The sequence below is a fragment of the Phytophthora infestans genome, genomic scaffold (genome assembly GCF_000142945.1).
Source record: "Phytophthora infestans T30-4 supercont1.3 genomic scaffold, whole genome shotgun sequence".
Classification (NCBI taxonomy): domain Eukaryota; phylum Oomycota; class Peronosporomycetes; order Peronosporales; family Peronosporaceae; genus Phytophthora; species Phytophthora infestans.
The window spans coordinates 3,988,752-4,012,109 of NW_003303756.1; the positions used below are offsets into that span (position 1 = coordinate 3,988,752).

The window sequence follows — 23,358 nt, forward strand, 5'->3', positions numbered from 1 at the left end:
ACCGAATGACGAGGCAAGTACGCATAGAGCCAATGAGTTTCTGGTGACATGTAGTAATTGAGTACCGACAGTACATGTCTTGGAAGCTTGTGTATCGCTTTAAATCGAACAGTAATAGTCCACTGCAAAACCTCTGAAAGTATCAATTCAAGCAATAACTTCCACACACAAAAACTATTGACTATTCTCCTTGTAAATTCTTACGAAGATCACACGTGTTCACTACAAGCCACCAAGCCGCGAAGACGTGGACAGTGTACCGGAGCTGAAGCCGTACTGAGGGTGATACTGCGGCTCCTGCGACGCTGCATAGTACTCGGCAAAGCAGTTGTCACAGACGCGGACAGGCTCGTCGTCGAAGCCGATGCCAAAGACTGACACACGTCGACTCGAGTGCTCGTGACAGAACGAGTTACCGCACATACGGCAATGGTGTCGTCGCACGAACAAGTTGAACGGCTCCTCGCACTCGTAGCAGTTGGTGGAGCGAGCCCACTTGACGATTCGAGGCATTCCACGGCCACCAAAATTCGCAGGAGAAGAACGGGGTGGGCCCTGGTAGAATGACGACGCTACTGAAGACGTTGGCGTTGGAGGAAGTCCAAGCGAACTACCGCCACTGCGCCGACTGTTGCCATGTGATGAGCCACCGGCTGAAAGCTGCGACTCGGACAACGGAAGCGACGGGAGACTCGGTGGGGCCTCACCCAAGGGCAGGTTCGTAAACGACGTGGTCGATGCAGCTGACGAGGAGCGTGTCGGCCGTGTGCTGGATGAGAACGACAAGGCGTGCGACTTGCGAGACGTCTGGAGGGCCTGCTCCTTCCCAGCGATAGACTGGCGCAACATGTTCATCTGACTCTGGATATTCAAGATGATTGAGTCCACATCCGATCCAGTTTCGCTCGGTGGGGTGTCGCCGTACAATGATCCGTCCGCAGAGGGAAAGCGCTCCCTGCCACCGAACGACCCTCGGCCGTACATGAAGGATTCTCTTGCGGCGTCTTCGTAATTCTTGCGGGCCACGAGTTGCTCCAGGAACTTGCACTTGGCGTCCAGCTCTTCGATCTTCTGCGATAGCATGGACACGTGATCAGCTTGCTGTGCCGGCATGACACTCCGCGCACGACGTGGTGGCAACAGCGATACTTCGTCGTCATTCTCTCCGTCCTCGTCTTCGGATAAGGCACCGTCCTCTGAATACCGACGACGACCGGAGCGTGAGCGCGTTACACGGGCGGATTGACTCAAGTCCAGCGGGGCACTCCGAGGCGGGCGAGAAAAAGCCGACGATCGGCGCTGCTGATCCTGCCGAGATCTACCGTTCTGTTGCTCTACCAGTATCTGTTGTAAGCGCAAGATCTCGTTCTCCAGAAGCGAATTGCGATCGTCGACGTGGCTGCTGCTTGTACGGCTACGTCGACTGTTTGCGCGTCTGCTGTTGGTGCGACGGTGAGTCGGAGCGGTAATGCGGAGTGGGGGCTCCATCCAGTCATCACTGGTAGAGCTGTCTTCCTGCTCCGAGCTGGACAGAGTCACTGGCAAGCCTAATGACTTTGAAACACGTCGCTTGGGTCCGCTCTTCGTCGAGTCATCACTCGGGGAAGGCTCGGCCTCCATTTCAGCTGCTGCCTGAGACGCTAGACATGCACGACGGAGCTTGCAGAACGCCACGTTCAAGCGAAAGCGCCTTAGCTTAGCTGAATTAACCTGGTTCTGCTCGAGCCATCGCCTGCTCCGTCTTTGAATGATGATAGCCGCAGCCACCTCACGCTTCTCCTGTATCAGCTGCACTCGCTTCCTCTGAGCAAACCAACGTCGGCACCGCGTTTGGATTCGAATCACACAAGATATCTCCAGCTTCTCGCGTCGCAGCTTCTCGCGTTGTCTCTGAGCCAACAAACGTCGACAATGCGCTTGAATGCGCACAGCCGCAGTAATCCGAAGCTGTCGCTTCCGACATCGAGCAAGTTCCAGCTGTGCCAGCCAACGTCGACAATTTCTTTGCAGGCAACTAGCAGCAACGACTCGGAACTTCTGCTCACGTAGCTCAGCAAGCTGTCGCTGTGCAAGCCAACGCCGAGCACTCGCTTGAATGCGTGTAGCAGCAGCAATCTGGCGTCTGTCCCTCAGCATCTCTGCAAGGACTCTCTGTGCTACCAACCTCCTGAAGCAGGATTGAATTGTAGTGGCAGCTTCACGCTGACGCTTGTGCGTCAGCATCTCTGCAAACTTGCGTCGGACCATGAGCCGTCTCCAGGACGCCTGGATGTGAGTGGCAGCGTGCTCGCGGCGGAGTTGACGCAGCTTGTCCACTCGTCTCCTTCCCAGAAACCCGCGAGCAATCGCCTGCACATGCACCACGAAGCCACGCAGCTCTTGATACAACACTCGACGTCGAAACCCACGGTAATGCTTCTGTAATACTGTCGCGCAATGATGTCGCAGCTCCACACGGTAGCGCGAGAAGCGGTTGTAAGTGCTCGACTTGCAGAACACCAGGGTCCTGCCCACTTGCACGTCCTTACGACGAATGTCGTTCTCGAACGCTGTGCCGCTGCCGTCTTCGGTTACCACGGTCAGGGCGCCAGGGTTCTTCTCCTCGCGCTCCACTCCATCTTCCAGTAGCACTCTGTCCATCAGGACAGTCACGAGAGCTTGAGCCAAGTCGTGGTCATTCATCTTCGCAGCTCGATCTCGAGTACTTAAGAAGCACTTAAAGCCTGAGAACAGCTCGATAAAACTCGCATGAGCCAGACGCACAGAGTAGCCATGACGGGCAATGCGAACCGCCTCCAACACACCGACAGAGCGCATTTGCTCTACCATCCTCTCGCGATCGAAAATCCCTGGCTTTTTGACCTCGTTGGGCTTGAGACACCGAACATAGTGAGCTTCTGTGCGTCCGATCTGCACAATAAGACGGTCCAGTTGACTCTTGAACTGCGCTGACACACTCGGAGCACGTAGCATCGAGTAGCGTCTCCGCCCTGCTGCTCCGTTGTCAACACCTGGAGAGTCTACGTTCTCATCAGCCCCGATCGCCACCACCACCTCGTTACTGGAAGAAGACAAAATGTCGCTGGCGTCAGCAGGTAGAGCGTCGGTGTTTTTCTCGACGAATTGCTCCACATTATAGCACACGCGACCAGCGAAGTGGTGGACCACGAACTGGTGATTTACCCGCTCCATCTTGGACGCTGAGAAGGGGTGTTTCTTGGTGTCTTGGTGCACTGATTCCTCCTGCGATTCAGCGCGATGTAAGTACCGACTGAAGTTAGACATGAACGTCCGAGAGCTCTGTGGTTGAAGCACTCCTGTCGAGCCTTGTCTTCCGTGATAACGATAGAACTTGGTGCTCAGCGCTTGGTTTGAGCCTTTCGGCATCAGACACTCCTGGTCCAGTAACGAGAACAAGCCGTTGCTTTTGTCATCGAAGAGAGCCAGGCACGCAGCGTTGCTCGGGTACGAGATGTTCGTCCAGTCGATGCCTTCTGCCATATATATCTGTTGCTCCTGCACGAAAACGAACTCGTTGAACTGCGCCTGGAGCTTTTCATTGGCATAATTGATGCAGAGTTGCTCGAATCCATTGCGATTCAAGCTCTCGAAACCGAAGATATCCAGAATTCCGATAGTCGCCAGCTCCTCGTCTTCGTCCGAGATGGATACGGCGGAATCAAAGTAATTGATCTCGTCACTCAGACGACGAACGAGCCACGTGAACAGCCGACCGTAGATGGCCTTGGTTAGCGATCCGCAGATCTCCTTGGCCTGCTCTGGGGTATGTTGAAGCACCATAACTTCCACGCCAGCCTTGATCTCTCGACTACTCAAAAGCGTCTCCAGTTTGTCCACATCAAACCCCATGAGCTCTGCACATTTTGCCAAGTGAACCCTCGACGCTGCGGTGACAGTCGTAACATCTTCCTGTCCGTTTTCAGCTGTAAAGTTGACGTTTCCTAGATGCAACAAAGCTGCCAAGATCTTGAAAATGTCCAGTCGCTCCAGCTCGCCTACACCCGTATCTTCGAACGCACGCACCGTCTCCACATACAGCTGCGCGTACTTGTCCGCCACTGCTCGTTTCCGAGCAAAACTGGGTCCGTACGAATTGAGCAGCTCGTATTTGCCTCCTTTCTGGAGGCCCAAGACGTCCAGCAGCTCCTTGTCTGCTCCTTCGAGCAACTCATAAAAAATGTGGAAGCTGCGTTCCTCCGGGCTCTGGTGCAGTAGCCGCACCTTCTCCAGTAAATAACTCACGATCTGCGCCCCGACAATCTCGTTCTTGTGTCCAAACTGAATTTTGATGAATTTGCCGAACCGACTCGAGTTGTCGTTCCTGATGGTTTGAGCGTTGCCAAAAGATTCCAGAATGGGGTTCGTTTGCAGGATCCTCTTGCCAATTTCCACGGCGTCGCTCCCTTCCTGCTCTGTACACGACTGATCACGCCCCACACTGGTCAGAAATTGCATGAGGAACTTGGTGCTCTCGGTTTTGCCACTGCCGCTCTCTCCGCTGACCAGGATGCTCTGATTGCGTCGCTCGGACTTCAAGAGTCCGCCGAACGCTTTGCCACCGATGGCAAACACGTGAGGAGGCAACTCTTCTCTCATTGAGACAGGACTGGTGTCTGTCATGGTCTTTTTGTATGCGTTCAATTGCGTCTCGGAGTAGAGTTTCGGCAACGGTTTGAGCGGGTTGAGCGCCACGAGGATGTCTCCGATGGACGTGTAGATCTCGTTGTGCTCGAAGCGCTCGCTCAGTGCCTGCAGCAGCGCCGCCTCGTGCAGATGTTCGAGACTCGTGAGACTCGACATGGCCGGGAAGTTCGCCGACATGTTGCGTTGACACAACTCGTCGTCGAAGCCTGGGTACCGACCTGGCAAATGGCAAAAAGATGAGTGTTAGTTGCGGAGTGACCTTTGTGTTGCCTTTTGCCACAGTTTAGAGCGACAGGGGCACTTTGCCGCATTGGACGAAAAGACGCAATCACTTACGCAACATGATGTCGCCCGTATCGAGGCGCCGAACTTGCACGATGCCGCTTGCGTCCTGATAGTCGACCACCTCGCCTGCCGTCCAGACAGCGGCGTCCTTGGTCTTAACCCACACGTTGCTGCCCACGTCCATGGCGGCCGAGCCGGGGACCTTTAAGGATAAGTCGCGAGCTGGTTTTTTACGCGCGTGCGGATTGTGGGCGTCTTGGAAATGAGCTATCCACCCGGCCGACCCGGTTAAACCACGCCGCACTGCGCGCCTTCCCTCTTCCTGTTTTACGGACGGAAGAAGGGCAGTTTTTTTCCGCCCACTGAGGTGTATATAGGGTTTTGTATCGGCACAGAAACGGGCTGCGTTGCAGGAAGATTTTGCGACGACATGAAGGAGCCCGAAGCTGCGACAGTGTATCCACGCAGTTGTTTGGCCTGAAGCCTTCAGTGAAGGATCTCCTCACCTGTATGCAGCTGCCAGCTAGTAGCAGGAAGCACTTGAGTCCATGTAGCGAGTGCAGCGAGCAAGCCAGTGGAATTTTTTGCATCTATCCAGCTTTACATCCGCATGGTCTTATTCGAATTACCGGCTGCAGCTGTGGTGCTTTGGAAATAATGTGGAGACGGTGTCCGTGTCGGTTCGTCGATTTGGAACGAATCATCCACTGTCGATGGTCTCTGATAGTTATCGAGACAAAAGATCGCCTCACGACCAGGATACCTCACTAATTAGAAACGACTTGTAACGCCAATTTAACTGAAGATACCTTCGGTTCGCTACAAAAAGATCAACCGTCGAGCTGTAGCGTACAGTGGTCAGGGTGGATGGACATCAGGGTTCTCGTTTCGGACGAGTTTTTGAATTATCCTCGCGGTGGCCCAAGACAGTCCACGATTCTACCACCCATCAGTATGTGCGTTCAGTATCGCGGAGTGGACGGACGCAGACTGTCTTCGCGCAGGTGTGCCATTGATTCTTGGGTTTGGCAGTGCCAAATCTCGGCTGCCAAGATGGCCATAAAAGTTTGATTCAAACTCCCCGCTTTTCTCAGCAAATGAATATTTTCGAGCTAAGGTTTCTTTTTTAGCGAAATTTTGCAGTTTCAACATGGCTACGCTGGACAAACACAAGACCAGGCTAATCCATATCGCCAGCGTTCATTTCAGTTATGAAGAAGAGATGGGTGGGTCACATGACAACAATGACCACAAGAGGCGCTGAAATGAAGAAGAGTTGTTTTACTATTAATAAATACTCGTCCTCAGCTTCAACCGCTCTCAAATTGCAAATTTTCATGTGCACCACACCATATGGTTTTGACTGGTGTACGTCACTTACTTCATCACCTCAAAGCGTCACCACCAGCACCATGGTCAAGAAGCGCACGCTCTCGCCGCTACCGGCCTTCGACCAGAAGGCGCTGCCCGTGTTCCTACAGAAACACGACTTCAAGGAGCTTCACGCGCTGACAATCTGGCGCTATTTGGCGCAGCACCCAGACGCTACGTTCGCCGATATCCCTGGAATCCCCAAAACTCTTCGTACGCTATTGGGAGAGCATTTCGCGCACTTCACGACGTCCGTGACCACGGAACAGCGCTCTGCCGATGGCACGGTGAAGTTACTGCTTAAACTTCAAGATGGGCACGAGATCGAAGCCGTGATCATGCGCCACACGGGGCGCAACACGCTCTGCGTTAGCTCCCAGGTGGGCTGTCAAATGGGCTGCACATTCTGCGCCACTGGCACACTCGGTATCATCGCCGACCTCTGCAGTGGCGAGATCCTGGAGCAGCTCGCACATGCCAACCGCGTGGCACCCATCCGTAACGTGGTATTCATGGGGATGGGCGAACCGCTGAACAACTACGACGCCGTGCTTGCCGCCATTCGAGCCATGACAAAAGTCTTCGGCCTTGCGCCAAAGTACATCACGTTGTCCACGGTGGGCGTCATCCACCGCATCCGCCAATTGTCGCGCGATGCTCCGCTCGTGCGCTTGGCGCTATCGTTGCACGCCCCCACACAGGAGATGCGCAGTGAGATCGTGCCCACATCCACGGCATATCCCCTCGACAAGCTCATGGCGGCTATTGACGATCACCTCGCGATGAAGTACGTTGGGAGTTGTGCTCAAGATTTTACTATTGTCGTTCTAACGTGAGTTTGACTGTGCAGGGAGGGACGTTTAGTGATGGTAGAGTACTGCATGCTGGCAGGTGTGAACGACTCGATCGAGACTGCGCATACCCTTGGCAAACTGCTACAGAACCGATCGGTGCACGTGAACCTCATCCCGTACAACACGACGGACGTGGGAGCGCAGTTCCAGTCGCCGTCGGCCGAGGACATCCGTGCTTTTCACGCTGTGCTGCGTGAACCTTACAACCTAAAGGCGACGATCCGCGAGAACCACGGCACAGACATTGACGGTGCGTGTGGACAGTTGGCACTGAAGAACAAACCCGATGGGAGTCGTGACATCGAAGATCTTGGTCCTCGAAGAACTAAGGCTCCGCGGAAGACCAAGAAATCCTCCTCGACGTCGGACAACGCAAGTGTTGACGCTTCTCCTGTCGCTACGTCCACCGGATCATGGCTCACCCGTGTCAATGTCTTCATCGACGAGTACCAACAGGCTATCGGCTTTATCTTGCTCGGAGCATCGGTCGCTGTGCTTGCCATCGGGATTGCCCGTCGCGGGCGGACACACCTAAGTTAATCAAGCAGCCAGGGCAGCTCTTTCACCATAGAATCGGAAGAAGATATGCCCATACACACCTCTATTTGTTGTGATCCGGGAACCGAGTATCACTTAATCCGGTCAAAAGCTCGCAGCTTACATAATGTGAAGCATTTTCTTGATCTCCTTGTCTTCCTTCATGCGCTGCCTTCGACCTGCCAGTCGACTACGCTCTGCCTTGTCAGCTTCAGCCGCTCGCAGCAGTCGTAGCGCCTCCATTTCTCGTTTCTCGTGGCGATTCCTTACGAACCAGAAACTCTTAGCATCTCGACGACGTTCGAGCGCTTCGGCTTCGCGAATTTTCACCGCCGCAGTAAGACGTTGCTGCTCTTGTTCTTCTGCCCTGAGACTGCTAGCGACGCCAGCTCGAGCAGCGCGTCTCATGAGCGCTCCAGACTGCGCCACGAAGCTGGTTTCAAACTTACGCGTCAACTTGCGACGTCGTGAGGCGTGTCGTTGGTGTTCTAGAGCCTCTCGCATGTGGATTTGATCGATTCCACGCTCAAAGCGCATCCGTTGCAGTCTGACGTCGATGTCCAACTTGATGTAAGCCACTTCGGTAGCTTTCTCTCGCTGGAGCATACGACGATCCACGATAAATGCCTCAGTTGCCCGTTCGCCTTCCTCACGGAGGTCGCGTACATAAAGTTCACGAGCTTGTTGTTCTTGGTCTTGTTTATCCTCGACAGAGATGTAACTGGGTTTACCAAGTCGGTTCGTTAGCATCTGGTGACGACTACTTCCTTGAGGTGTGGAGGGGGACGCGGACCGTGACGCGGTTTGAGGTTGCGTTGGTTGAATTGGGACACGAGCCTTGATCCGGTCATTCGGATGTCGCTCGGCATCTTCAGGAAGAGTAGACTCCACCACATGCAGCGGTACTGGAGCCCCACTGTCTGGTTGAAGAGGCCGAGCGAACACGCGAGGGGGTACACGAGGCACGGGGTCTGACGGCCGTACAGGGACTCGGGTCTCAGGTTCTCTCGGTGGGATCTGCTGTACGTGGAAGTCAGGAGTTGGTTCTACTGTCTCCGAGACGGGCGGCAGAGCACTGTGAGCTTTTCTTTTCGCCGTCGCGTGCAGAGCCTCAAGTTTTTGCTGCATCTGAATCCTCCATCGAGAAGGAACTTCATCGTGCATCCACACGAGCGACTCCTTCAAGACAGCTTCGACTTCTTCTCGTGTGGCAGCTTGGCTTATGGCCCACTAGCAGTGCAACAATACATGTCAGCTATGTTCGTTAGTTGTGAAGTGCAAAGTATCTACAGTAGTCAGATTAATACCTGATGGTGGCGAAAGGCAGCCCCGAACAAAGTCTCCAACGTATACAGCCGCGCGAACGTCTTCGTGATCGGGTCGAATGTCTTACACAGCAGTAGTAAAGCACGTTTCCTAGCTTCATCGATGGATTCAAACGTGAGGCGCACAAACGACGTATCGATCCCAAGTTGTGACGGTTCCAGCTGCCAATTCCTTGTCACCTTGCTATCTGAAAGTCGTCGCGCGATGTCCATTACTCGAGTGGCGGCGTCGACAACGTGCTGACACGTCGGAAACTCACGGAACGGATTCATCTGCGCAAAAACTTCAGCTATTGGTGGCTGTGTGGCGCCTAACATTAGCTCGTGCTCCATGAGTGTAGGCTCGACCTGCACTCCATCGACTAGCAGTAAAGCCGCAGCATCTTCAGACCTAGAGCTCATGCTCTCCTGCTCGGGATTTGGCGTACCAGGCATCCACACAGGTAGATAAGCGCTGCAACGTTGGCTCGACCAGAGCTCAATCTTCGACGAGCTTACATGGGCTGACGGCACAGACGATACTTGGTGATACTGGGGCTGAGGAGGTAGAATCGATCGCTGTTCTCGACTGGCGGTGTAGAGTAGTAGCTCACCTGGCGTCAACGTGAGCTCGACGTGCGTCCCCGAGACGACTCGGCAGTGAAGGCGATGTTCATGACATCGATGTCGAGCCACAACGCTCTGCACTGCAGGCCAGGACTCCACAAGGGTGTGGTAGACACTGGCTTCCATGAACAGAGTGCGAGAATTAATACTAGCTCCAACCAGAAGACACGCGCGCAGCACATCCAGTCTCCGACGCAGTCCAACACGAAATCTCCACCACCGCTGAATGCAGAGGAGCGCACGTGCAATCGTAACCTCAAGAGCATTTCGACGAGAGTGACACATGGAGGCTCGCCACGCTGACTGGATCAACAACGCTGCGTCTGCACGCTTTGCCTCCTCGTATGGCATTGCAAACGCTTTCGCTGGACCCACAGAGCACATGGAGACGGCGCGATCCAGACTCGCCACGATGTGCAGGTACATGTCGATCGTCCATGGAATAAACACCTTCATCTTTCGATAGCCACGCGAGTGTTCAGATAGTGAGGTCATTAGCCGCCTCCGCTCCCATCGCGCGGGCGCGTGTCCTCGTGCACGAAGCTTTGCCTTGGTCAAGGAGAAATGCGTCTCAGTCTTCAGCTGCTGGCGGCGCTGTTGCTGCTTCACACAAGCGTCGAGAATTCTTCGATTGCAAATTACCAAACGCTGCCGAATCTCACGCGCAACTTGGTTTAGATGCAGAAGCACGGCTCGAGATTGACGCCTCGCTACCATTTCCAGTCTGGTTAAAGTTGTACAGCCACCTAGTTCAGCAATACCCTGTCGCTGCTGACTCTGGATGGAGGCGATACTCTCGAGATCTTGCTGCAAGAAACGTTTTTCAGTGACAAGCAACTGGTTCTCGACTTCATTATCGCTGAGAAACCCACGGATCAGTGCAGGCCAGCCAGCCGAAGCCGACCGCTGCGTCGGATGTTGTGAGGCTGCATCAAGCGTCGACTGTGCATTTCGACCCAAGCGTAGCAGTCGATAGCCTTCATCGTCTTCACGCTGTAGCTGTTGTGGTCGCTCTGGGGTCGGGGATCTCCCGTTTGGGGTCGAAGCAAGACGCACAACGTTCGAGTTTGGGTTTGGTCCTCGGAGAACGCTCATTCCGGATTGAGCACAGCGTTCTCGAAGCAGCTCGAGTCGCTCTTCCCGAGACAACGTCATGAGATAAGGATCGCGTCGAGCCACACGCGTAGCGAGAGTGAGAAGCTCCTGCTCAAATTCTGGCGTGTAGTAGATCCAGATTTCTTGTTGATCACGCAAAAGCTGCCGAGTGCGTCGTGCGTGACGTTGGTACACCATTTGACACCAGAAGCGGATCTTCTTGATGGCCACGGCTCGCTTCTTGGCTTGGAAGTGCGTTCGCCATCGACGTATCATCGGTAGCATTCTCTCAAATGATCGACGTGCAAGTGGCGACAAAAGTCCGTGACCTGCTGCAACGGAGGCCATCAGCAGCTTGGATTCTCCATTTGCTGCCAGTAGCTCGCAAATGTGACGCTTGATCCTTTGACGTAGTAGAAACCCGCGAATATGCTTCTGAACGTGAATAATCAGCTCACGTACATTGCGGAAGCGTGGGAAGTTGGCCCGTCGCGACAGATAGCCCCGGATAAGTTTCTGAGAGCGGACACTTGGGCTGTTGTTAGCATGCATACTCGCTACTGCAGTCTCGGTCTCTCCAACGTAAAGTAGAGCGGCGTCGTCGGTCTCGAACTCGAGAGGCATATGAAGATGCGCGATGCTTAGTCGCGGTGCCAACGCATTGAAGCGAGTGCTTGGACGAGCGTGGCGAATTACCTCTTGGTCTGTAGTCACATAACTGTCGAGAGCCTTGAGGAACGGGAGCTTGTTCACCACGAAACTGCGCGCATTCTTCAGCGTCATGAGGGGATTATCCGTCAACGTTAGCCAAAGTAGTGATCTGGAACAGCCTTCGAGTCCTTGGATGTCTGTCCACGTCTTTAAAGCGTTGTGAGAGAGAAAACACATGCGTAGACAGCGGAACTGCGACCAGAAGTCGATACCAGGCAACGTGGAAATCTCGTTCTGCGATGCATTCAGCACGCGCAACGTGCGAGACATTCCCTCGATGGGCCTCACGTCTCTTATCGCATTTTGCTGCACGTTGAGAACGACAACGAAGTCGAATCCACCGGATGTGAGCAGGGAGAGATCAAGCAGGCCCTCGCTCACACGCTGCATCACTCGAAGCTGCCACTCCCACGCATCTCCATCGTCGTCTTCGTCTTCTTCCGCATCAATCTCCTCTTGAGTCGTCTCGTTGTCACCCCACGGCGCTATCTCTCCGTTCACTTCGACACCTGCTTCCTCTATCTCCGCACAAAACACTTGGTTGCTGTTCTCTGTTGCTTCTTTCGCCCCCTCCTTCGATTCATCGCCGTCTCGCTCAATCCGTACCTCGCTTTCCTCCTGGACTTCTCCATGAACATTCTCGCCACTTAAGGCCGGGTCATCGATCTCTTGTAGCTGCTGTTCATCGATCTGGTTCGCTTCATCCGAAGGCTCTTCTGGCACTGAGGACATGGCCAAACAACACGCTCAATATCTTCGCATTAGCTCAAGCATCCAACGACCCGAACAAGTTTAGTGTCCGTAACGGTCCGTGCAGCGTTAGTCATCTCATACAGCAACATCCCACTGCTCACCTCTGGTAAAACCCTCGGCTGTCCAGTCGAAACATGGTTCACAATACGGTTGCATTTGTTGCGCTTCTGCCAACGTGCGAGGTCTCGCGCACGAATCTGTCCTTCTCGCTGCATACAGCGGTCTACTTTCTATAAATTGTCTGCCTCGTACATGACGCCCACCTCACCTCGTTCAATGCCGGAGGACATGGGGTCATGTTGACGTGCTACTACCTGTGTGAGCCGCCCTGGTCGTCGACTCTACTTTTACGTTTGCTGCAGAGTTGGTCGATGACGAAACGGAGCCCGCAGCTCCAGAAGCACCTTGTGATTTCTTCGCCTTTTTGGTGGAGCGAGCGGGGGCCTTTTCCTTGCGAGTGTACGCCTTCCTCTTCCGCGGCGCCTGCTTTTTCGTCGCATTAGCAGTCGCAGCACTCGCAGAAGACGATACCAAAGGAGAAATCCCTACCATCGCTTCATCCAAGGCCTTCACGGCGGCCGCTTCTACTGCTTCAAAGGTGAGCGCTTCACCTTCCTCTTTAATCTTGCTCTTAACTCCACCGCCTGTCAACGACTTCACGTAAACTTCTAAGGGTTCTGCGCTTCTCGCGTACGTCAGTGGGAGCTTCGAGTACTCGTTCATCAGCACCTTCAATCGCGACAGCTGCTGCGTTTTACTCGCGCTCTTGGTCATGCACTTGTGTGCACGAGAGACCCACGCGTCCACGCGACCAATCACGCTACGAAGCGGGGCCACAGTCTTCTTGTCCTCCCACAATCCGTACTCCAAGGCGTACGCAATAGCATCGTTAATCTCGCAGCGTGATGGCCGCTCCTGCAATAAAGACACCACCACTTGGCTCCATGGCACCGTGCGTAGTAATCGCGCGTACATATCCACGCCAGGAAACAGCTTATCGATGCCCATCGACTCTGGTGTTGGAGTTGGGCTTGACGCAGAGGCCGACGCTGGAGGATGTTCCATTTCAGAGAGCGCAGTTGCATATTCCCGAGGGAGAAACGTCGAGTTGTCGATGTTCGCACGCGACAAGGAGGTCGTAGTATTCAGCAACGTCACAGCTTGTCGCACCCAGGCCTGGGCATACGGAAGCATACGATGTCGAGCGTGGAATATATCGGACAGTTCACGAAGAGCTTGCTGCGCATTCGCCAGACGCTCGCGACTAAGACGCAATGAACTCTGAAGCTCGAGCACCTGTTTGCTTGCCTCGACGTGCTCACTCTTCATCTTCGTGAGCTGCTGTTCAACGCCACCGGCAACCACTAGCGCTGCTAACCGCTCCGTACTCCCCATCAACGTGGCAGCCATCGGATTCAATAATTGCGGCGTCGGGACCTGATGGACCGCAGGAGCCGAAGCAAGTGTCGTTGTAGATGTGCTGCTAACAGGCCTACTAGTGGCTGGTGTGCTAGTCGCAGAAGAGGTCGCCGAGACAGTAGTCGTGGTCGTGGCTGTTTGCTGTTGAGTCGAGGTAGCGCTTGCTGGGACAGTCGACGATGATATAGTCGAGGTAGCAGGCGAGGAGCTGGTCGGCAGGTCGCTCGAGCTCTTCACTCCATTAACACTTACTGTGCCTCCTTCACTGGGCGTTGTCACCGGCTTAGTAGCGAGCTCCTTCGGTGTGCTCTTCAAAACGTTGTTGACAACGCGCATAGGAGGAATCAGGATACTTGGGTACTGCGGACGATTCGATACTGTCGCATGGATACCTGCCAGCGTCGATGCGGCTGCTGCACTCGATGTTGCTGTAGTGGTACTGCTACTTGGAGCAGTTGCAGCAGTGGACGCTGCCGCAGCAGCAGCGAGGAGGAGAGCATTTGTACCAACTGCACTAGTCGATGCGGCAATGCTGGAGGTGATAGGAGTTCCTGTCTTTGCTATGGCTACTTCTGGCTTTGGCGCGGAGGGCTGAACAGGAGAAGGTTTCTCTGGCGCTTGCCTCAATGCATGCTGCTGTCCAAGAGCACCAGTCCCTGCAACTGGTTTAAGAGACAAACAAGCTTTCGCACGCTCGATGTCGTCAATTCGAGCCCGGAGCTGGTTCATCTGGTTATTGCAGCTAAACAGCAGCATTTCGGTGCGCTCGACGGTCTTTTCTTCGCGTTTGACCTTGCGCAATGCACTCGCCTGATGCTTCTCGAAAGCCCTTGCGTATTCCTGCATATCCCACAAATTATTTTGCTTTTCCGCTGTCTTCGCATGCTGAAGCATCGCTCCAAGCTCCTGCAAAATCGTACAGGACGGACAGGTATAGCGCTCCACCTTCTCAGCCTTCTCCTTGGACATACCAATACAGCAGTCGTGGAACCAATCATCGCAGTGATCACACCCGATCATTAACCCGTCAAAAGGTTGGCGACAGATACAATAGCGCTCCGTGGCAGACTTCAGGACATCACGATGCATGTCGAGGTCAATCACCAGGCGAGCGCACTCGTACTCATTCAGCAACGCCAGCAAATTCGCAACTCTTGCTTGACCTGACTCGATTCCGGACGCCAGCACGCGAGTCTCCCAATCACTCGCGATCTCCAGATGCTCCTTGAGGAAGTCAAACACGGGCATGTCAATTGCGATGTCCTCGCCCTCCTCCACCAACGAACGGGCAGCACTCAAGCTCATTCTGCCCACGCCCTTTGTTATCAAAGCTCGCAAGCGCTTTTTTAACTTGGAAAGCCACACTCTTGCCTTCTTAGCTTCATCCATCACAATCTTGAAGGTGCCCTGCTCCAGTAATAGTCCACTTCCACTATCCAGCAACGTTTGGAGCTCGCTCACACGGGCGTGTTTGTCGGCCACGCACTTGTGCACTCGCTCTGTCCACTCGAGCACCACCTTCTCGTGGGTTTTTAAGTACGAAAGTGGCCAAAGCATCCGCTCCAGAGTCGCCAGAGTGGCTGGTTTTACTACATCAAGCGCCTTAATCTCTACGAGAGTTCCCACAATGCCGTCACCCTTAGCGACAAGGTCTTGGAGAGGAAGAATTTCATCGTAAAACAGAGATCGAGAGCCCTGCAGCCACTCCAGCAACGATATGACAAGGCTAATCACCTTCTGCTCTGGGGCTTCAACACTAAGTACGTCACTTTCCTTTTGCGCATGCAAAAGCTGCTGCTTCCATCCATCCAAGACTCGCACAGACTCGTCCGTAACATTCTCTGTCATGGTGCCTCTTTCTCCTGCCAAAACAAGCTCCTCCACAGTCTGTCGCGCTTCTGCTTCTTTCAACTCCAAGCTGTTCACAGTTTCAAAACTCTCCTCTGCCATTGCCAGGATCGGCTCCAACAGATCCCCTCCGTTCTTCGCCCCCCACGACGTTTTTGTATCGTCAGAGTCATCCTCTTCGTTCTTTGCCACAGATTTCTGCATGCATCCACTTTCGATTCTAACATGTGTCATGATGGAATCAGCGTGGATCTCTAGCGCTGGCATGTTCCCAGTCGCAACACCATTCGCGTTTGTAGCCTTCACGTCTAGTGCTGTAGTTTCAGCCTGCCCTGCATCCTCGGCGTGAGTGAGTTTGTCCTTTGGAGAACCAACCTCTAGCTTGGATTCGGGCTTGGATTCGGGCTTACTGACCTCCTTTGGTGCCACACTAGCACTCGCACCTTCAGCATCAACATCCATGGCGGAGACATCACCTTTTTCTTCCTTTTTGACCACGTTGGACTCGTCATTGGTTGGTGCCGACGACATATCCACGTCCTCGTTTCCCTCCTTCTCTGCAGAGGCAGGACTCACATCGCCAATATGGAGTTTCTTTTTAGCCTTCTGTAGTTTATCGTACACCATAAGATCGAACGCTTGAAGACGCTCGACGACACTCGCCACGGATGTACTCACTTCACCATTGATCACTTCCTGCGCCTTGGCGCGCCAGCTTGTCAGATCGTGAAGTTCTTTCGAAAGTATCCGCAGCTCGTCACGAAACAGAAAGCGCAGTCTCTTCGACTCGTCCAACAATTCGTGCAGCTGCTCTGTCGTGAACGAATCATTCGCTAGACGCTTCTTCCTGGACTGTCTGGGAGGAATACACTCGCGGACACGCGCCGCCCAGTCCTTTTCACCTTCTACGATACTGGCGAGACTTAATCCTTCTTCAAACGTGAACGGGAACGAATCGATTCTCTCAATAAGAGCTGACGCCTGTGCCAAGTCACCCAGTTCTTTTGGCATCGAGTCGATCTCCATGCTACTTGATTCATCCAGATTACTCGCAATAGTTCCCGATAAACAGCCAATACTCATCAAGATAGCGCTCGCCTCAGCCTGTGCTTCAACTCCCTTCAATAGGAGATCGTTCAGCGGTGTAGTGTACGAAGACACGTCAATCGCAAGCGCCTGTGCCTTCTCAATCAACTTGCTAATGGCATCCATTGTCTTCTTCTTTGCTCTATCGACACTGGTCGTTGAAGATGATGCTCTGGCCGAGTGTGAAGAAGGAACATAGGACGACAGCGAGGCAAACAACTTGTCAAACGCCGCAACTCCGAGATTGTCACGAAGCTCATTGATCCACTTGCGGGACTGCTCCATAGCTGCACCAATATCGCGCTCCACTTGTGGCTTCCAGCGTGACTGTTTCTTGGAATAAATACGTTCACGAATAGTCTTCGCCTGCGTGAGCAAATCCTCCATTTCCTCAATCGACGTACGCGACGCCAGCTTCGACGCGGCTGTTGTGCACCACTCACGAGCATCGATTTCCGCCTCCAGGAATTTTTGCTCGTCCATGACCACTGGGATGTCTTTAGCCTCATCCAGGAGCTCTTTCAGTTGCTCCAGTGTCACATCAGCACCGCCATCTATCGCCTCCTTCACTTTGACTGCCCACACGTCTGCACACTCCAATAAATCCTGCATTTCAAACATCTCCGTGCTATTTTCACACGGCGCGTCGTCCACAAGCGCGCGAATCGCCTCCAAGTCCATTTTCTTTGGGTCTGCACCGCCTGCTCGTCGTGTCGGTCGACGGTTGGGCATGCATTTGCGCGCCTTTGCCAGCCACGTCTGCGCGCTGTGCATTTTGGTCTGGAACTGCTCCACTTCCTGTTCGAAATTCACTGGCACCAGCTCGATCTTTGCCAGCACGTCGCGTATCAGCGGCAGGCTTACCTTGTCTTCTGCCAGCATCTTATCAATAGTAGCCTTGAGCTCCTTCACTTCGTCAACCGTTTCACGGAAGCTGCTCTCCTGTGGGAATACGAGTTGCGGGGCCATGACTGCCTCAAAAAGAGCAATCAGCTCGTTCAATTCCACCCGTTTGCTCTGGTGACGCTTGCTGCTGTGCTCCAGCGCCTCCTTCAGCTGCGTGAGAGCAATATCGAACGCTTCTAGCCTCAATACAACCGTCTCCTTCTCTGGTAGCACAAGGTGTATGTTCTCCGCCTGATGCAGCAGCTCCAGTAGTCGACCACGGTCCACTTTCTCCTGGCTAGCCCCTTCGCATTGCTCTCTCCACGTCAAAATCCGCGTCACGAGACGCGATAGCACACCCGCCTCGGTCGACGGAATCGCATCACCAATCGCCTTTGCCTTTTCATGCAACTCGCACATCTGTTGCAGCATTTTCCCATCAATTTCGGTGCATCTCATGCAGCGATAGAAGGCTAACAGCCACTTCTTGGCTTCTTCCCCCGGCGTGGGCTTGGTGGCGCTTGGATTCATGCACCCAGTCAACCTCGGCAGCTCGATACTATGTCTCGCATACAGCGAGCACGCGGCGTCCGTGGTGTTATAATCGAAGCGGTGCAAATGCTGCAGCGCCAGCGTCGTGACCTGTTCCTGCGTGTCGAACGTGGCCCCATCCCGCAGCGACATCGCCAGTCTCAAATATTTGTCCAGCTCCGGTCCAAGTTCTAAATGGCCATTTGATAAGCAATATTTAGGACTAAATAACAAAAAAATATGATTCTGCATCACGCACCTTCGGCCTTGTCGGGGCAGTATCTGGGTTTGGGCTGCTGCAGCGCGTGCTTCTTGTACAGCAGCTCGGCGGAGTCGGCTGGGGATGTTAGCAGCTCGGGGACCACAGCTTGGTATCTCTTGCCGACCCTCGAATGGAGCGCCACAAACTGCGGAGAAGCGTTGGGGGCGGCCCCAGAGCTGCCCGTTCCGCTGCTAGTGCTGTCGCTGCGCTCTCGGGGGCTCTGTTCGCCCGCTGCGTCCTCCGAAGCGCCGCCGCGTCGACTCATGGAGCTCTGGACTCGGCTTCCGCGCGCAAGAGTTGGCAAATGGACCGCAGTCGGCAATTTTGACAGAGTTTCAGCCAATGAAACTGAGCGCTGAAATGGTCACGATGGTTTGTGATTTGTGCTCAAAGTTTAGCTCCTAAGATACATTTTGAAGGGTGCGTCGGGAATGCTGGTCATTTTGTGATCGCCCACCGGAAGAAGCTCAGCTCACTAATCGCGATGCTTGCCGCGAAGCTCCTGGGCGCCGCCCGCCACGCGCGTCCGCAGATGGCAGTGATGACCGTTGCTCGTACGGGTAGCTCGTTTCTGCAGCCGATGACGACGCGTCTGCTGCACACCTCGCGTCCCATATTGGCCCAATCGTTCGACGACAGCGGAATGCCCCGCCTTCAGGACACGCCCGTCAACATTGTACGTCCATTAGGCTGCGGAAACTGCTGAACGATAAGTGCTAACACTGCGTTTGCTGCTACTACAGGGCGTGCTGATCGTGCCGCAACAGCGCGCGTGGGTCGTGGAGCGCTTCGGTAAGTTCCACGATGTGCTGACGCCCGGACTACACTTTTTGATCCCAATGGTGGATCGCATCGCATATGTACACTCGCTGAAGGAGGAGGCGATTAAGATCCCAGGCCAGACGGCCATCACACGTGACAACGTGACTATCAACATCGACGGTGTGCTGTATGTCAAGATCATCGACCCGTACAACGCCAGTTATGGCGTCGAGGACCCGCTCTACGCTGTGACGCAGCTGGCGCAGACCACAATGCGCTCTGAACTCGGTAAGATCACGCTGGACAAGACCTTCGAGGAGCGTGAGTCGCTCAACCTGAGCATCGTGGAGGCTATTAACCAGGCCTCCGAGGCGTGGGGCATCAAGTGTCTGCGATACGAGATCCGGGATATCGCCCCTCCTCGCAGCGTCAAGGCAGCAATGGACATGCAGGCTGAAGCCGAGCGTCGGAAACGTGCCGAGATCCTGGACTCGGAGGGTGAACGTCAAGCGTACATTAATGTGGCCGAAGGTAAGAAGCGTGCTGCAGTCTTGGAGGCAGAAGGTGCGGCTGCTGCCATTCTGGCCAAAGCCAACGCGTCCGCTGGTGCTATTCAGCGACTCTCGAGCGCTATTCAGGAGACAGGTGGACGTGACGCAGTAGCACTCCAGGTGGCGGAGAAGTACGTGGATGCCTTTGGCAACATCGCCAAGGAAGGCACGACTGTGCTGCTGCCGGCCAACACCAACGACCCTTCTAGTATGGTGGCGTCGGCGCTCTCCATTTTCGGAAATATTCAGAAGAAAAACACCAAGGAGGCTGCTCGTATTGCTGGCAAGACAGACAGTCAGAGCAGTCCGGACGGCGAACTTGGCGAGTACACTTTGGACAGTATCGACCCGGACACAGCCAAGAACTAACTTGGCAATAACAGTAGATGAGGAGGGACCCTGACTTGTCAAGAGGGTGGAGGGAGTGTACGACAGGTAGAACAAATTGCAATATGACCTGTCGTGTCACTGCCAAACTATCCGCAAGCTATTTGTTGCCTGAACATGCTGTTGCCCTATTTCAGTCCTGCATGTACATGTCAAACAAAGAAAGCTTGATTCGCCCAGTTCGTCTTCTGAGCAAGCTTGTGTCTGATGTCCGAACCGTGTGATTCGGCTCTCGTTTTCCCACCATGCGCCTCATTCGAAAAGCCCCACGATCTGGACATTGTGAGGAAAATCGTTGAGCGTGAGGGCTGTCTTGAGGCACTACAGCAGCTACTTGGGGCAGCGAGTAAGCCGCAACAGCCTCGAATCTCCGGGATATCCAAAGCTCCGATAGTTTTCCAGAGTGTGATCGACCAACTTCGCTCCGTGAGTGTGCAGATTGTCGAGGACATCGACCAGTGGCAGCAAATGCAGAAAGCTAAAGCGCAGGCCATAGCCTTCAAATGGCGCGGTGTTAACTACTTGCTCAAGATGACAGCCGACTTGGACTTCCTCACATCCTTCAGAGGCGTGGCTCTCCTCGAGTCTCTTCAAGTGCTACGGCTGATGCAGAATCCGTTTCTTGCTCACATGCACCTAGACCACCCGATACTTCGCGAGAGCGACCCTGAATCAGCAGTCCAAGTGTTTGGAAACTGGGTCGGCGATGTCAGTATACGGCGTGTATTCTCTGCGTCAAAGCTGCTACTCCGTGAACGGGAGGCAGAAACCCGTCGTCGACTGGAGCAAGCGCCTGAACAGCGTTATCCGTTGAGTACGGATGAAGTTAACAACGATTCCGCTGCTGTAGCCCCGATCAAATCACAGCAAAGAACGTCGTCAACAAGAGCAAAGGTTCGCTATCTCAACCAGGACCATAGTGAAACGTCACTCGGAACCGCTCCTGCTTCAACTAGCTCGCGAGAAGCTGCAATGCGTGAGGATATTGCACTGAGCCGAGAGTTTATTGCCCAAGCGGAACGCGAGCTAGGCGCCATGCGAGATGACCTCGCCGCTCTACAAGCACGTCTCGACGATACAATTCTTCCCGACAAACGTCGACGACTACAGGTCCGGATCGGAAGTCTCGTCAACGACTTCAAATTCCGTTCAGGAGATATGTACCAACGTAGAAACGACCTCAAACGCAAAGAAACTATTTACCGCACGATTAGAGAGCGCCGGGGATCGGGTGGTAAAAGTTCTGCTAAATTGCGCTCACAAACTCCAGTTGTGGAAGGGTTTGTGGGCCACGAACGAAAAGAGAAGACTTACTCTCAACTGTTCGAGGCAGCTTTATTGGAGGACGAGCAGGTGCGTAACGACCTCGTACTGCGTGTGAATGCGTCACTGTCTAAAGCGAGAGTCGATGAGCACAAGCGCGGTGCTGCGTCGTCTACCCCAAGTCAACAAAGGCAGAAACCACCTGAAGAGCAGGGAGCTCTTGCACAATCTGAAGACATTGAGCAGTGGGGAGTTCGCGAGGTGCAAAGCTTCCTGGACTCGCTGGGGCTAGACGACGGCAGCTACGGTGCCGACTTCCGAGATCAGGGTATTGACGGCGCACTTATTGCTCAGGCAACTGACCGCGACCTTGAAGAGCTTGGGGTCAACATTCGCCTTCATCGAGTTCGCATCTTGACCGAATGCAACATGAAACGAGACCCTAGAAATGGATAGAAGACGATAAATGCTGGGTGGAGCAGGGAACCCGAAAAAATAATATGCGTAAAAATTAATCCTAATTTTTTAATTTAATTATTAATTTATGACTGTCAACAACGGGAACAACCCCAATTTTGAGTAAGGTCTAGTCAAGTTACAGCGTGGGGACGCGCTGAACGTCGCGGAAAAATTAGCCTGCGCTATATTTAGGTCGCCTGATCTCGAACGGTCGTCTTCAAGAGCCGCCGAAGAGCGCTCTATTGTGAGAGCGGCTTTCAAGAAACGCAATTGCGCACTACGTCGACGTCTCGTACATCCGCCAACGTCTAACGAGTGTGAGTGCTTCTTCTCTCTCGCTAAGCTGGTGCTGTCTGATCTACGGAAGCGAATGTCTCCAGCCAGGCTCGAGATGATAATGTTTCTGAACTACAATCGTGACTTGCGAAGTTTTGCAAATAATTGAATTATTAATTTTCTCAGCTCACATCGATGTATTAATCTAAGTATTGCATTTTCGGGTTCCCTGGGGTGGAGCAAAGTGCCCTTTGGGAAGATCGTCGGGTAAAGCCACATCGGACAATTTCACTAGCTGTAAGCTCAAACTGCCAAACCCTCAAACCGAAAATCGAATTCTGCCGGCCTCGAAGCGAGGAAAAAGCCCCCGTTAGAGTTTACTTAGCGATGTTTTCGTATCGACCTTAGTTATACCATTCTCGTAAAGCTGACGAGTAGATCTAACCACAACCAATCTATTGAACCATGTAAATCTTGTAGGGTTTGCGTCGAGAAATCCTCGTTTACCGAAGCTAAAACGGCCACGCAAGGGAAAGTAAAGCTTCGAAATTTTCGTCGTTAAAAGGAACCTTGGACTCCCCAAAATCCGCCGAATTGAGAGCTGCGCGCGCTTCGTCCGTTAGTTGATCCCACATGATGAGATCGTGGTATTGGCCATCATAGTAGGAAAATGTAAGCGGCAGCCAGTCCTTCGAGTCAATTACCGTAAAAACGCGGGTAGATATGTTGGAGCCGCCCTCATAGGTAAAGTTCCATCTCGTTCTGGTGAGTCTGTTCTGTCGAATTTCTTTAGTGCCCACAAAGCCAATTGGAGGAATGGTGGTGAACTTCCGATATGGATCTTTCTCTTCCGTCAGCTTTAGCCCCATCCATCTTCGCGGCTTTAGAAGTCGTTGCGACAACGACGCCCCAAGAATCGTCGGTGTCTCCAATGCTGGATTGTCGAGCCACAGGACCATATTCATCCAGTAGTGACGGATCCGGGGTTGGCCTGTAATAAAACCTTTGGGGAAGTACCACGCGAACATCATGGCCCACCTGTCTTGATACCACTTCGATCGGCCGTACATTTGAGACCCCAGAGGAGCTTCCGTGCAACCGTCAGTCCCTTTTGTTGGTTTGAGCCCACCTGTGATGTCACCAGCAGCATTCACGGCAGGAAATGAAGCACAGCCATCCAAAACATGAAGTTGTGGCCTGTACTTGACAGCAGCCTTTTCAGATATCGTGGCTGGCTTTGGTTGAGCGAATGGCTGCACTTGATCGTGATGCTGCAGTAGATGTTTAAGATTAATCGTACCAGCAAACGAACAGGAGAGTAGCGCCAGGCATTGAAGCAAAATGGAAATGGCATTCATCGTTGCAGTTAGTCTCCGCAGAGCTGCCACTGTCTGGTAAGATGAAAGTGAGGTAAATCTCTTTCCTCT

At 53.6% G+C, this 23,358-nt stretch overlaps 9 protein-coding genes across 9 annotated transcripts; 4 read left to right on the plus strand and 5 right to left on the minus strand.

Moving 5' to 3' along the window:
• Nucleotides 1-205: 205 nt before the first annotated feature.
• Nucleotides 206-5,134, minus strand: PITG_02796 (myosin-like protein; the record flags this gene model as incomplete). Its single annotated transcript, XM_002907642.1, has 2 exons — nucleotides 206-4,883; nucleotides 5,002-5,134. The coding sequence occupies 2 exons, from the start codon at nucleotides 5,132-5,134 to the stop codon at nucleotides 223-225; spliced, it is 4,794 nt and encodes a 1,597-aa protein (XP_002907688.1).
• Nucleotides 5,135-6,362: 1,228 nt separating this feature from the next.
• Nucleotides 6,363-7,107, plus strand: PITG_02797 (ribosomal RNA large subunit methyltransferase N, putative; the record flags this gene model as incomplete). The annotated part of the gene is made up of 2 exons (XM_002907643.1): nucleotides 6,363-7,003; nucleotides 7,074-7,107. 2 exons carry the CDS (start codon nucleotides 6,363-6,365, stop codon nucleotides 7,105-7,107), a joined length of 675 nt encoding a protein of 224 aa, XP_002907689.1.
• A 95-nt stretch (nucleotides 7,108-7,202) lies between these two features.
• On the plus strand, nucleotides 7,203-7,715 carry PITG_02798 (uncharacterized protein; the record flags this gene model as incomplete). The annotated part of the gene is made up of 1 exon (XM_002907644.1): nucleotides 7,203-7,715. One exon carries the CDS (start codon nucleotides 7,203-7,205, stop codon nucleotides 7,713-7,715), a length of 513 nt encoding a protein of 170 aa, XP_002907690.1.
• A 117-nt stretch (nucleotides 7,716-7,832) lies between these two features.
• On the minus strand, nucleotides 7,833-12,181 carry PITG_02799 (uncharacterized protein; the record flags this gene model as incomplete). The annotated part of the gene is made up of 3 exons (XM_002907645.1): nucleotides 7,833-8,942; nucleotides 9,020-11,173; nucleotides 11,201-12,181. The coding sequence occupies 3 exons, from the start codon at nucleotides 12,179-12,181 to the stop codon at nucleotides 7,833-7,835; spliced, it is 4,245 nt and encodes a 1,414-aa protein (XP_002907691.1).
• Nucleotides 12,182-12,496: 315 nt separating this feature from the next.
• On the minus strand, nucleotides 12,497-15,703 carry PITG_02800 (uncharacterized protein; the record flags this gene model as incomplete). Its single annotated transcript, XM_002907646.1, has 5 exons — nucleotides 12,497-12,688; nucleotides 12,752-12,786; nucleotides 12,844-13,639; nucleotides 14,219-15,181; nucleotides 15,269-15,703. 5 exons carry the CDS (start codon nucleotides 15,701-15,703, stop codon nucleotides 12,497-12,499), a joined length of 2,421 nt encoding a protein of 806 aa, XP_002907692.1.
• A 196-nt stretch (nucleotides 15,704-15,899) lies between these two features.
• Nucleotides 15,900-18,498, minus strand: PITG_02801 (uncharacterized protein; the record flags this gene model as incomplete). Its single annotated transcript, XM_002907647.1, has 3 exons — nucleotides 15,900-15,912; nucleotides 15,999-18,162; nucleotides 18,231-18,498. 3 exons carry the CDS (start codon nucleotides 18,496-18,498, stop codon nucleotides 15,900-15,902), a joined length of 2,445 nt encoding a protein of 814 aa, XP_002907693.1.
• Nucleotides 18,499-18,689: 191 nt separating this feature from the next.
• On the plus strand, nucleotides 18,690-19,915 carry PITG_02802 (stomatin-like protein; the record flags this gene model as incomplete). The annotated part of the gene is made up of 2 exons (XM_002907648.1): nucleotides 18,690-18,909; nucleotides 18,977-19,915. 2 exons carry the CDS (start codon nucleotides 18,718-18,720, stop codon nucleotides 19,913-19,915), a joined length of 1,131 nt encoding a protein of 376 aa, XP_002907694.1.
• A 225-nt stretch (nucleotides 19,916-20,140) lies between these two features.
• PITG_02803 (uncharacterized protein) lies at nucleotides 20,141-21,652 on the plus strand (the record flags this gene model as incomplete). Its single annotated transcript, XM_002907649.1, has 3 exons — nucleotides 20,141-21,164; nucleotides 21,237-21,377; nucleotides 21,432-21,652. The coding sequence occupies 3 exons, from the start codon at nucleotides 20,141-20,143 to the stop codon at nucleotides 21,650-21,652; spliced, it is 1,386 nt and encodes a 461-aa protein (XP_002907695.1).
• Nucleotides 21,653-22,443: 791 nt separating this feature from the next.
• On the minus strand, nucleotides 22,444-23,289 carry PITG_22709 (NPP1-like protein; the record flags this gene model as incomplete). The annotated part of the gene is made up of 1 exon (XM_002907650.1): nucleotides 22,444-23,289. The coding sequence occupies one exon, from the start codon at nucleotides 23,287-23,289 to the stop codon at nucleotides 22,444-22,446; it is 846 nt and encodes a 281-aa protein (XP_002907696.1).
• Between the last annotated feature and the right edge of the window lie 69 nt (nucleotides 23,290-23,358).